At 34.3% G+C, this 12,509-nt stretch overlaps 1 protein-coding gene across 2 annotated transcripts in view; it reads left to right on the forward strand.

The window, feature by feature from the left end:
- The window catches only part of LOC105261665 (calexcitin-2), a 110,466-nt gene that overhangs the window by 35,512 nt on the left and 62,445 nt on the right, over positions 1 to 12,509 (forward strand). The window contains exon 2 of one of the 2 annotated variants that reach the window (XM_059120762.1): positions 11,946 to 12,067. In XM_059120762.1, the coding sequence (XP_058976745.1) occupies positions 12,010 to 12,067 (58 nt within the window). In that variant the 5' untranslated portion in view covers positions 11,946 to 12,009. Of the gene's footprint in view, positions 1 to 11,944; positions 12,068 to 12,509 lie in introns of both variants that reach the window. The other variant, XM_059120769.1, reaches the window with a different exon arrangement.

Below are 12,509 nucleotides of genomic sequence, written 5' to 3' on the forward strand. Positions count from 1 at the left end.
TTCGTATAAACGCTTAATGGTGTTCTTAGAACGCGCACTTCTCACATTTTTTAATATTTTAAAAGCACGTTGAGTTTTCACAATTGACTTCTTCTGTTGAATGTAAACTTCAACTATTTCAGAGCGCTCGCGTGAAGTGTATTGGTTCATGGTAAAAATCTGCTTGGACTGACGCTTCAAACGCGGTATGTCATTGAGCGATGTGACATCTCTGTCAAAAGTTATGGCGTTGCCAGATGGGTCCGTCGAATATGGGCAACCCTGTATAACTGCCAAATTTTATTGAAATCGGTTAAGATTTGCGATATGTTCAGCTCACGAGCCATTTTTCGGCCACTACGGCGCGGGTTTCGTTGAAGTTGTTTCTTTACTTTTCGAACCATTTCTGTTGATGTTGCTGTTTTTTCCGTCCACTTCCTTGATGTCGGCCTACGCTACAAGTATCACGGTAACGAGCGATGGTACGAGACACAAAATATTTATTCAAATTTAAATGCTGCAGTGCTCTATCAATAGTCACTTGTGGTTTTCTAGTTAAATATAAAAAAATCACGCTTGAATTCCATCACGAATAACTTTTTTTCTGGAAAATTCTCACCAAAATGCTTTTGTAGGCTTGTAAACAATATAATGAGCTGTCACTGGAATAATTCTAATAGCTGTCGGACGAGTGGCTAAGAAATGACAACAATCTGAAGTTGGTTGCAGTTTTTCATTTCACCCTGTATGGTACTTCACGCACATTTCCCAGGCAAGATAAATTTCAGAAAACAAAGTCAAAATAATGCTGAAAGTAAATTTACCTATTCATTCATTTCGAATACATCCAAAGCACCACAGACATGACAAAATAAGTATATTCGGAATAAAATATCACATATAGCCCAAATATCACATATAGCCCAAATAGTTCTATATAAATGATATACAAACTTGCCATGTTTCAAAATTAAGATGAACTTCAAGTACGGTCGGAATATATCTATCAAATGTTTAAGAAATCGGTTTAGATAAAGCTACAGCTTCCATAAATGTGTTTTTGATTCAATTTCATATTTTAGCATCTCGAATGTCATAATCTTAGCTCTATAGCAACAACTGTTGGTATGATAGATGGCATAGAGCTTAAAAACACCTCTGCAAAATTTGCTGGAAATCGATTCAGATTAATATATTACCCTCATCTAGTACCCATTTCATTCGACAGAAAAATTTAGGCTACACTAAAACAATAATTTTACACAAATCTCCAAAATAATCTTACATCTTGGAAAACTCAACAAAGTATCTATGGTGGTGTAGTGTACGAAATAGTTGACCTCGATTGAAATTTTTTCCTTATTTTACTTATTTGGTTAATTGTTTGGATTAGGGTCTTTAAAAAAACTATGTTTTTTTTTATTTTTGAATCTTTCCTTTTTTATTCATCCAATATGTTTTTCCTTATTTTACTTTTTTTTTATTTTTTTTATTTATTTTTTATTTATTTTTTATTATTTATTTATTTTTTTTATTTTATTTTTTTTTTTTTTTTTGATAAATTAACGGACTGGAAGAATACCCTATCAATCTCTCCGCGGAATGTCCCACACATAAACAATATTTGTTTACACACATTTATTTCCCTAAATAATTTAATAGATTCCAGTGGTGATATGTGAATGCATAGAAATCCCCACTAATACTAATGCACACAGAGCAGAGCATAAAACCGCTCAATTAAATACTTATGATATCTCGGGGTTTAAGGGAGAGAGGGAGAGAGAAAAAAACAGACAATGGCCAAAATGAGAGGGAGAAGGAAAACCGTATTAGAGAAATGGTATGGAACAAATTAAATCTAAAATGGTTTAACATTAATTTTTGTGCAAATATAATTAAAATACACACACAGAACCATAAACATAATGGACACGAGTATCTGTGTGTAATTCGCATAAACATTGCCAGAAAAAAATTACTTAACTTAATTTCATATGCAAAAATCCCAGGCAAAAAATTACTAGATTTAATTGAATTTTCTTGTTGTAGTCGGTTTGGTGCGTGTGTGTGTGTGCGTTTCGGTTTTTAATTTTCTAAACAAACAATTAGTTTTGAGCACCAGAAACTAGGGTCATAAATGTTCGAACCTTGAAGTTTCAATAATTTAATAGGAAATATGAATTTCTTAAAATTTAAACAGAGAAGCCAGAACCATGGCAAGGTTAGAAAATCTATCAAAAATGCATGATTTAATTTATTATTTTTATACCCTCCACCATATTATGGAGGGTACATTAAGTTTGTCATTCCGTTTGTAACACCTCGAAATATACATTTTAGACCCCACAAAGTATATATATTCTTGATCAGCATAAAATTCCATATCGACTTAGCTATGTCCGTCCGTCTATCCGCCTGTCCGTCTGAGGAAATCACTTTAGCTTCCGAACGAAATGAAGTAGACTGATAAAATTTTACGCAAATGTATATTATGTCTGCAGGACTTTTGGTATTGAAAATGGGTCATAGAGATCCACGTCTTGGTGTAGCCCCCATATAACGGTACCTCCCGATATTCGGTATTCTGATGATTTTAGCGACATTATTCACCGGAATTGTTTCAAATTGGGTATTTCATGTTCGTAGTAGATACTACAGCCTAAGACAGAAAATTGTCTGTGGAAGGTCCACGTTTTCGTATAGCCCCCATATAAGGGCACCTCCCGATATACGCTATTTTGATAATTTTAGCAACATTATTCAACGGAGTTCTTTCAAATTTGGTATTTAAAATTCGTCTTCGTATAGCCCCCATATAAGGGTACCTCCCGATATTCGGTACTTTGTTACTTTTAGCAACATTACTCACCGGAATTATTTCAAATTTGGTATTTGAAGTTCGTAAAGCCAAAGACAGAAAATTGTCTGTGTAGGTCCACGTCTTCGTATAGCCTCCATATAAGGGTACCTCCCGATATTCGGTATTTTGATGATTTAAGCTACATTATTCACCGGAATTATTTCAAATTTGGTATTTGAAGTTCGTAGTGGATACTACAGCCTAAGACAGAAAATTGTCTGTGCAGGTTCACGTCTTCGTATAGCCTCCATATAAGGGTACCTCCCGATATTCGGTATTTTGATGATTTTAGATACATTATTCAAGGGAATTTTTTCAAATTTGTGTATTTGAAGTTCGTGATGGATAAAAAAGTTACCTATGCAGGTCCATGTCGCCGTATAGATCCTTATATAATAGCTACATTGGGTATTATTAAGGTTTAGATAGAATTGCCAAATTTGTTCCAAATGGTGGAAGGTATTCAAAGTTCTGCCCGGATGAACTTACAGCTTTCTTACTTGTTTTCTTTCTATTCCTTTATTTTAAATTTGTTTATACTGATTTAATTTCCCTTTTTTCTGGCTACAATGTTTTGATTGCCAGCCAACCCCAAGGACCTTGGCTTTCATTTCAAACTAATTTCCGAGACAACCTTTAAGTGAGCAATTTTTCCTTTCTTTTTTTTTTTTTTTGCTAAGATTGCCATTTTTAACTTTTTCCAGTGGAAAATCACAATATCAACAGCAACAAAAATTGTCTATGAAGAAAGAACCAACCACCTGAGCTGTTTGTTTTCTAGGTCTCTGTCATTGCCTCAAAATATATATTGTTTTTGTGAGGGGGTGTGTGTGTGTTTGTTTACATGTGTGTGTTGGCATTTTGTTGGAGTGCATTTTTTTCCTAGAAAGGTGTAAATATGTCCTTTTGTTTGCTCTTAGACAACATACAAGGATCTCGTGTGAAGGAAAATTCCCCTCCTTTCTCATTTTTGTTGTTTTCTTTCTTCCTTGGACTAGAAATCCTTTCCCGCAGCTCAGTTCTCGTTAATGTGTGTAAAAGCCACGTTGGATATGTTACAAATCCCTTCAGATATTGCAGACTAAAGGTGTATTAGCTGTAGGTTAGGGGAAAAATTGTTTTTTTTTATTATTAAATTAATATTTTAGTAAAAGAAAAAACATCAACAAAGGGATTAGCTTACTATGAATAAATCAAAAAGAATCCTTATTTTAATTAATTTAACATAATGGAGGAATATGAGGGATATATATTTTTTGTAAACATATTTTTTTATACAACCTCAATTTTCGAAATTGTTACAAATGCGAAAAAGTGAAAAAAATATCTGATGGTTTTACACCAAGCATAGACCCAAGAGAAAAATAAATTTTTAATAAATTACAAGAAAATATTGGAAAGAAACCTAAACAGGGGGGGGAATTTCCACTCACTTTTACATTTTTAAAAATTTTTTGTTCAGGGTCCCATGGCATCCAAGCAATTTAGGTATATACTGTTTTTGGCAATATAGGTGTCAAAAATCGGGGAAATATTTTTATAAAAGTAGAGCTTAGGCAAATATTGAAAGGAAACCAAAACAGGGCGGAGAATTTCAACTCACTTTTACATTTGTGTTCAAGGTCCCATGGCAGGTTGAGAGTCCATGGCATCCATGCAATTTAGGTATACACTATATTTGACAATATTAGTGTCAAAAATTCGGGATATATTTTTGCGAAACAAATTAACCCTAAGCCCAGTCATTAAAGGTTCTTTTTTTTTTGGGTCCCAATCCCTAAAAACTTTCAAAATCCCCTGTATAATGTGAACGTATAAGATTTAGATATTCTAAAAAAAATTCTCAAAATAACCGTAAACCATAGAAATTAATAAAGATACGGCAAATGAAACCGTCACACGATGCCCAAATGTTGCTCTGCGGTATTTTGCCCCATTCCGGCGAAGCGCTTGCTTGAGGTGATCTACACTTTGGTATTTTTCAGTGCCAACCTTGCTTTCCAAAATACTCCAGACACAAAAGTCCAACGGATTGGTATCCGGAGATTTTGGTGGTCATGGTGCGCTGGAAATGAAGCAAAGAACTTCATTTTGTAACCATTTTTGGGTGGCGCGTGCTGAGTGCCATGTTGAGTCCTTTTGGAATGTCCAGGGTTTTCGGCCAAAATATTTGCGTGCCCAAGGCTTTAATACACCCTCCAGAATGTTTTCGCGATAATATTCGACATTTATTCTGATGCCATGGTCGATTAATATGAGCGGAGAGCGACCATCGGCTGTTTAGGCGGCCCACACCATCACCATAGCAGGCGCTTGAGTTCAGGTGGCCAACCGAAGGTGCACATTTTCAGCCGACCTCTTTGGCAAGTAAACACGATCATTTTGTTTGTTTACAAACTGCTGGACAATCTCATCGGAATGTTTTCTCATCGGAGAAAACCAAATTCGGCAGTTCACCACTTTCGGCCAAACGAAGCTCTTTTGAGTCTATTTTCTTTCTCGAGATTTACCCCGAGCTCATTTTTCAATATTTTCCGAATGGAATATTGCGATATGTTCAGTTCACGAGCCATTTTTCGGCCACTGCGACGCGGGTTTTCGATCAAATCGCTCGCTTCTTTACTTTTCGAAACATTTCTGTTTATGTTGCTGTTTTCTTCCGTTCACTTTCTTGATGTCGACCTGCGCTACCACGGATCACGGTAACAAGCGATGGTACGAGACACAAACGATTTATTCACATTTAAATGCTGGAGTGCTCTAACGCTAGCCACTTCTGCTTTTCCAGTTAAATGTATAGAAATCACACTATCACGCTTGAATTCCATCACGTACAACTTTTGTTCTGGAAAATTCTCACCAAAATGCTTTTGTACGTTTGTAAACAAAATAATGAGGTGTCACTGGAATAATTTTAAGAGCTGTCGGACGAGTGGCTTAGAAATTACAGCAGTCTGAAGTTGGTTGCAGTTTTTTCATCTAACTCTGTATATATGGAGGCTATTTCTATATCTGAATCGATTTTCACCAAATTTGAAGTACTTGTTTCTAGGATGAATTCAGTCGGATGTGCCAAAGTTCAGGTCATTTGGACTGGAGAATCGATTCAAATTTAGATATAGCTCCATGTTTGTGAACAAAATGCAGGTCGCATTTATTAGCCGATTGAGATGAAATTTGTTTGGCTCAAGGGGGAACCCTATTGAAATTGGTGAAAATAGATTCAAATTTAGATATAGCTCCCATATATATCTCCAACCGATTTCGGGTTAATTGCGCAACCATTTAGTACGCAATTAACCCGAAATCGGTGCGCAATTAACCCTAAATCGGTTGTATATCTATATCTAAATTTGAATCGATTCTCACCAATTTCAATAGGGTTCCCCCTTGGGCCAAACAAATTTCATCTCAATCGGCTAATAAATGCGACCTGCATTTTGTTCACAAACATGGACAGACGGATGGTCAGACGGACTGACATGTAAAAATCGACTCAAATCGACTCGATTCTATGAAGATCCTCAAAAGTAGCTGTGGTTCTATCTCGCTTCTTTCTCCATGTTACAAACAAATGGACAAAGACACTATGTGGTGTAGGGTATAAAAAGGGCAAGCATTTACATACATAAAATTTTCGACCAATTTATTCTTAGTATGTGGATGAGGGGGGAACTATATAGACAATTTTCTGCCAGAGATAGCAGATTGATCAATCCAATATTTAAATCGAAATTTATTTTTGGTGAGGGAAAAATTACAAGAATTTCTCTAAATTTCATTTACTATAAATGTATTGCGTTTCAGCAGCCTGAAATAGCAAATCCCTTCATATTGCTATCCTCTACATAACTTCTATAACAATACGCAAAGTTATTATCTGTTTATGTGTAGTGCGCCATAAATCAAAGAGAAAATTCATATTCCCCTCATAATTTTCATCTCATTACTGAAAGTTTATTCGAGTACTTGCGACTTTACGATTTGGCATTTCATTAGCAGTAGTAGCAGTAGAATGCTCTCTGCTTTTTATTTGATGCCATTAAAAAATATTAACGTATGCCACTTAAAAGCAATATTTCACTCTAAGCATTGCAGCAAAATGAAACTATCATTTAATGTTCTCACATATATGGACATTTTAATATTAGACTATTTACGAACACCCACAACCTCACATTTATGCAGATATAAGTAGGTATATATAGCCTTGCATATCCTTTTGGGCATCAAAGTTCATTTTTTGTTTTTGCGTCATAAACAAAGCACATTATGAGCAATGAAATTGCGGCCATCATCGGGCGGGCATTAAGAAGCTGTAAATTAATGAAAATTTAATGGAAGTGGAATCATCAATGGAATGATGTTCTCGATGGCGATGATGACGATGATGTCTCTGTTGATGTTGATGGTGGGTTGTTCTGTAGGTGTTAATGATGACGAAATGGCAAGAATTTATTCTCAGAGTGTACAAACGAATCGGAGCGCCACCATCGACACCGATACAAAGTAAATGCATGAGGAAACGAACAATGCCTCAAAGACAAGTCGAACAAGAGACGGTGTGGCACCACATAATAAGGTGATGACTTTTTTGTGGTTGTTTGTATGTGTGTTTCAAAGTCAAAGGCAAAAGATCAACCAAGCCAAGCAGTTATTGTGAACTTGAACTTAATGGAAAGGGGCTTTAAGAGAATTCTGATTTTTTTGTGGGGGTTGAATGGGCTTGACATTTTTTTCGATTCCTGACAACAAGTTTTGTTAGCTATAATTAGTTGGCTAAAATTTAAGCCATATTGGGGATGGTAACAATATAAAAAGTATCAGTCGGTTTCGCCGACAGATATGTATCCATAACCAATGTTCGATTATTTAAATATATTTGGACATCTGTTATGATTATTCAAATCGTTGACCCTTTATGGAGTAGGCTTCGAAGGAATGGGTCAATATTGTCTATTTCGTATCGGACCTAAATAAATTCATTTTAATACCCTCCATCATTCTATGGAGGTTATATTACGAATAGCTTTGTCATTCCGTTAGTAACTCCTCGAAATATTCATGATAGACCCTACAAGGTATATATTCCGGATCAGCGTGAAATTCTAAGACATTTAAGCGATGTCCATCTGTCTATTGAAATGACGCTTTCTTTCGAACGAATTGAGATAGAAAGTTAAAATTTTGTAGACATGTGTAAGCAAGTTAAGTTCGTAAATGGGACATGTCGGTCCACGGTTAAGTATTTCGTTATTTTTGTTTTTCAATTTGTTTCAAATTTCGTATTCGAAGTTTGTAATGGGAACTACATCCTATTACAATAAATTACTTATGCAGATCCACCTCTTCTTTAGCCCAGCATAAATGGTATTTAAATGGTATTTTTGATTTTTTTTTCAAGTTCCTTCCAAATGGTGGAGGTTGTTAAAAGTTCAGCCCGGCCGAATTTAGCTGCTTCTTTACTTGTTATACTTCGTCTAATACAGAAAAAAATATTGGCATGGGCAAATTTAGAGGAAAATCGAACATTTATATCCAATTTCATGCGAAATCATAAATTCCATATTCATCTCACGTTTCTGGTTGAGAGAAATATTTAGATATAGTAAGTTTTAAGGAATCCCAGACTTGTCTCGTAAGTTATGACAGATAAAAGTATTGACAATTGTGACCCTTTGTGGGTGAGGTACCAGAAGGGGTTCGCAGATATATATTATTTTTACAACATATCTTATGTTAGCAAAAATGTTTGGATAGGTGAAATTTAAAGAGAGTCTGATACCTATTTCGTTTTCCTCGAGCGTTTTGTTCTTCAAAAATTTTAACCCATTGTGGGGGAGGTACCGTAAGAAATGGTCCGATCCTCACCATATATATTGAAATGTACCAATTTTGAATAGAAATAGATGTTAGGGTTTTATGAACTTTATGGACTTTCAAAATTTTGACCCTTTGTGGGGAAGGTACCAGAAGAAGTCAACCGATATATCGCATCTTCACAGAAGATCCTGTTGTAGTAGAAATAATGAGATATTTTAAATATCAAGAAAACCGAATACTTATTTCGTATTTTATGGTCGTTTTGGTTATTCATAACATTGACCCTTTGTGGGGGAGGTATCAGGAGGAAAGGATCGATCTCTACAATCATTATCACAGATCTTGTGTTGATAGAAATATTGAGATGTACTAATGGATATTCAAAATTTTGGCAGGTGTTAGTTTCGTATTTTATGAGCTTCATATATATTCAAATTTTTGAGCCTCTGTGGGGGAGGTACTAGAAGGAGTGGATCGATATATCCCATCCTCATAGCAAATCTTGTGCTAGTATAAATAATGAGATGTGTGAAATATGAAGAAAACCGGATGCTTGTTTCTATTTTATGGTCATTTTGGTTATTCAAAACCTAGACCCTTTATGGGGGCGGCACCAGTGGAGTGGATCGATAATTCCATCTTCACATGAGCCGTTGTAATTTCAAGACAATCGGACTCTAATATTACATTTTATAAGAGTTATAATTTCTCAAAATTTAGACCATTTCTAGGGAAGGTACTTGATGGAGTGGTCCGATATTACCCATCTCCGCATTGCATCTAAGTTTGACAACAATATAACGATGTACCAAGTTTGGATCAATTCGGATACCCCTTTCGAGAGTTTTCGAGAGACGGACGGACGGACTGACATCGCTAGATCGACTGCAAATGTCCTGAAACGGATTTGGTCCAAAGAGATCTAGGGTCTAAAACCGTTCTTTCCATAAGTCACGTCTTGGCCGTATCATATGATATATACCCTCTCTAGCCATACGACTGAGGGTATAAAAAGAAACTTGATGGTGGGACGTAAATTCGATCTCTACTGACAATTATTTATAGAGGACATTTGGCCTATAAAATTTAAAATTATTTATCATTTCAATGTACGGGATAATAGAAATACGGGATTCTCGATTTTAACATCTTACAGGATAACTGCCATTTTTGCATTTGGCGCCCAACGATTTGCGCTACTAACTTCAGTTTGAGTTTCTTTTTATACCCTCCATACCATAGTATGGAGGCTATATTTAGCTTGTCATTCCGTTTGTAACACCTCGAAATATTCATTTTAGACCCCACAAAATATATATGTTCTTGATCAGCATAAAATTCTACGTCGATTTGGCTATGTCCGTCCGTCTGTGGAAATCACTCTAGCTTCCGAATGAAATGAAGTAGGTTGATAAAATTGTACTCAAATGCGTATTATGTCTGCAGGACATTTGGTATTGAAAATTGGTCACGTAGGTCCACGTTTTAGTATAACTCCCCATATAACGGCATCTCCCGATATCCGGTATTTGTATGATTTCAGTGGCATTATTTACGGGAACTATTTTCAATTTAGTATTTGAAGTTAGTAATGAGTACTACAGCCTATGAGAGAAAATTATCTGTGCAGGTCCACGTCTTTGATGATTTTAGCGACATTATTCAAAGAATTGTTTCAAATTTGGTATTTTAAGTTCGTAATGGATACTACAGCCTATGACAGAAAATTGTCTGTACAGGTCCATGTTTTGGTATAGCCTTCATACATATAATGGCACCTCCCTATACTTTTTTTTGATGATTATTAGCTACATTATTCACCGATTTTTTTTCAAGTTTCGCAATTGAATATTGCCTGTGCAGGTCCACGTCATCGTATAGACCTTAAAATAACAGTTACATTCGGTATTTTTAAGATTTTAACAGAGTTTTTACCGTATTTTATTTTTTAAAATTGTCAAGTTCGTTCAAAATGATGGAAGGTATTCAAAGATCGGCCTGGCCGAACATACAGCTTTTTAGCCTCCAAACAACAATAAATTTTAACTATTTTTCCAAATAAATTTCATTTAAAAAAGTATTAAATATTTCAAATCTAATTCTAATTAACCAAAACTAGAATCCTAATTTTCCTTCCATTTCCGAACTAAAATAACATTACATTTTCAACTTATGTTTAAGAGTAGCAAGGCTTCCAAAACATCTGTAGTTAAGATTTTCCTCGAGCAGTGAGGTTATTTAATTCTTTCACATAAAAGTAGATAACAATGACTAGCTAATTCCAGGTCGGGACATCATCCAACTGCAATTGACTACATGGCTGTGTGGTTGTATCTGTCCATAAGAGTAACGGTGTTTGCATTTTCCTCACAAATTGTTGAAATGCTTTTCATAATTCTTGCCATGGAGCTTTTCGATTCAACAACAACAAAAAATTTCGTGGAAATAGTTTTGAGAAATGTTTTTGGTTGTTGTTTTATTTTTCCTTTCTCTCCCTGTAAAATTTGTAGATCTTTTACAGAAATGTGAAGTGTGAAGAGAGGGGAGATAAGAAAAAGGGGGAGAGGAGAGGTAATTCAAAATAAATGTTTGTCCTTATCCCCCTTCATGGTGTTAGTTTAGTTCCTCACTTTCGTTTTTTTTTCTGAAGGTTTAAAATTTATAGTTTTTTGTTTTTGGGTTGTAAAACAGGAGCATTTCGTTTGTCCTTGTGAGAGCATCTTACGATGCATGTCTTAACGTTTTAGTACCTTAACTATTATGGAGTTTCGGGAAAGCTTTTGTTTATCTATTTTACAATTTTCTGTACATCAGGGTGAAAATACCAACGGTAAGTGACGTAGTCAATGCAATGGAAATTGCGATAATAATTCTTGGGAATAACCATGAAAGAGTTAAAAATTAAATGGCAAAAATTAAAATAAAAAAATTAAGTGGCTGAAGATTTATTTTATTTGAGAATAAAAAATAAATAGAACAATAAAATATTTAATTAATAAAAAATAAACTATATGTCTTAATAATAAAAATTTATAATAAAAATTAAGAAAAATTTAATTTTTGTCCTCATTTTATTAAGTATCTTAGATAAAAATTTCACTTTTGAATACTTCCTTCAAATTAATAAAATACAATTATTTTGTGGATAAATATATATATTTTTTTAAATATCCCATATTCTCTTCCCTTGAATTTATTTATTTATGTATGCAATTTTTTATAGTAATTGGATTTCATTGTGTGTTCATTTGCCCATCTTCTTTCTTTCGTATCTTTACAGCTTTGCGTTTTTCCAATTTCCTCTATTTTTTGAAAGCAGCAAATAAAAACCAAACACTATCAACATGTCCATCTCTGATTTCCGCAAGAAGAAGTTGTTGTTCTTGTTCAACGTTTTCTTTGGTGAGTAATGGATTTTTTGTTATCTCAGTTTGCTTGTGTGTTTGTATTTTATTATAACTTGTATTCGGATCTGAGGAAAATAAGGTGAACGGATGGAAATTAGAAGGTTATTAAAGTTGAGTAATTAAAAGTTATTTGAAATAAGAATAGGAGGTTAATAAGTAAAGTTAAGATGGAAATATTTAGGAATAGGGGCCAAAATATACAAAAATTCAAATCGAAATTTGTATATCTTCTAAAAATTTAATTTAACTCACTTAAACTTAATTATTAAGGTTTGAATTGCGAATGGATTTCAATTTCACAATGTCCTAAAAAATATTTCTTACCATAAATCCCTGATCCTTTATCAAGATTTTTTTTACAAATCCACTATCAAACAATTTTACAAAATATCCTTAAAATATTGTTTTTGTAAGAAAAATTTGGAAAAACAAGTAAG

This window comes from Musca domestica, unplaced genomic scaffold, assembly GCF_030504385.1.
Source record: "Musca domestica strain aabys unplaced genomic scaffold, Musca_domestica.polishedcontigs.V.1.1 1, whole genome shotgun sequence".
NCBI lineage: Eukaryota > Metazoa > Arthropoda > Insecta > Diptera > Muscidae > Musca > Musca domestica.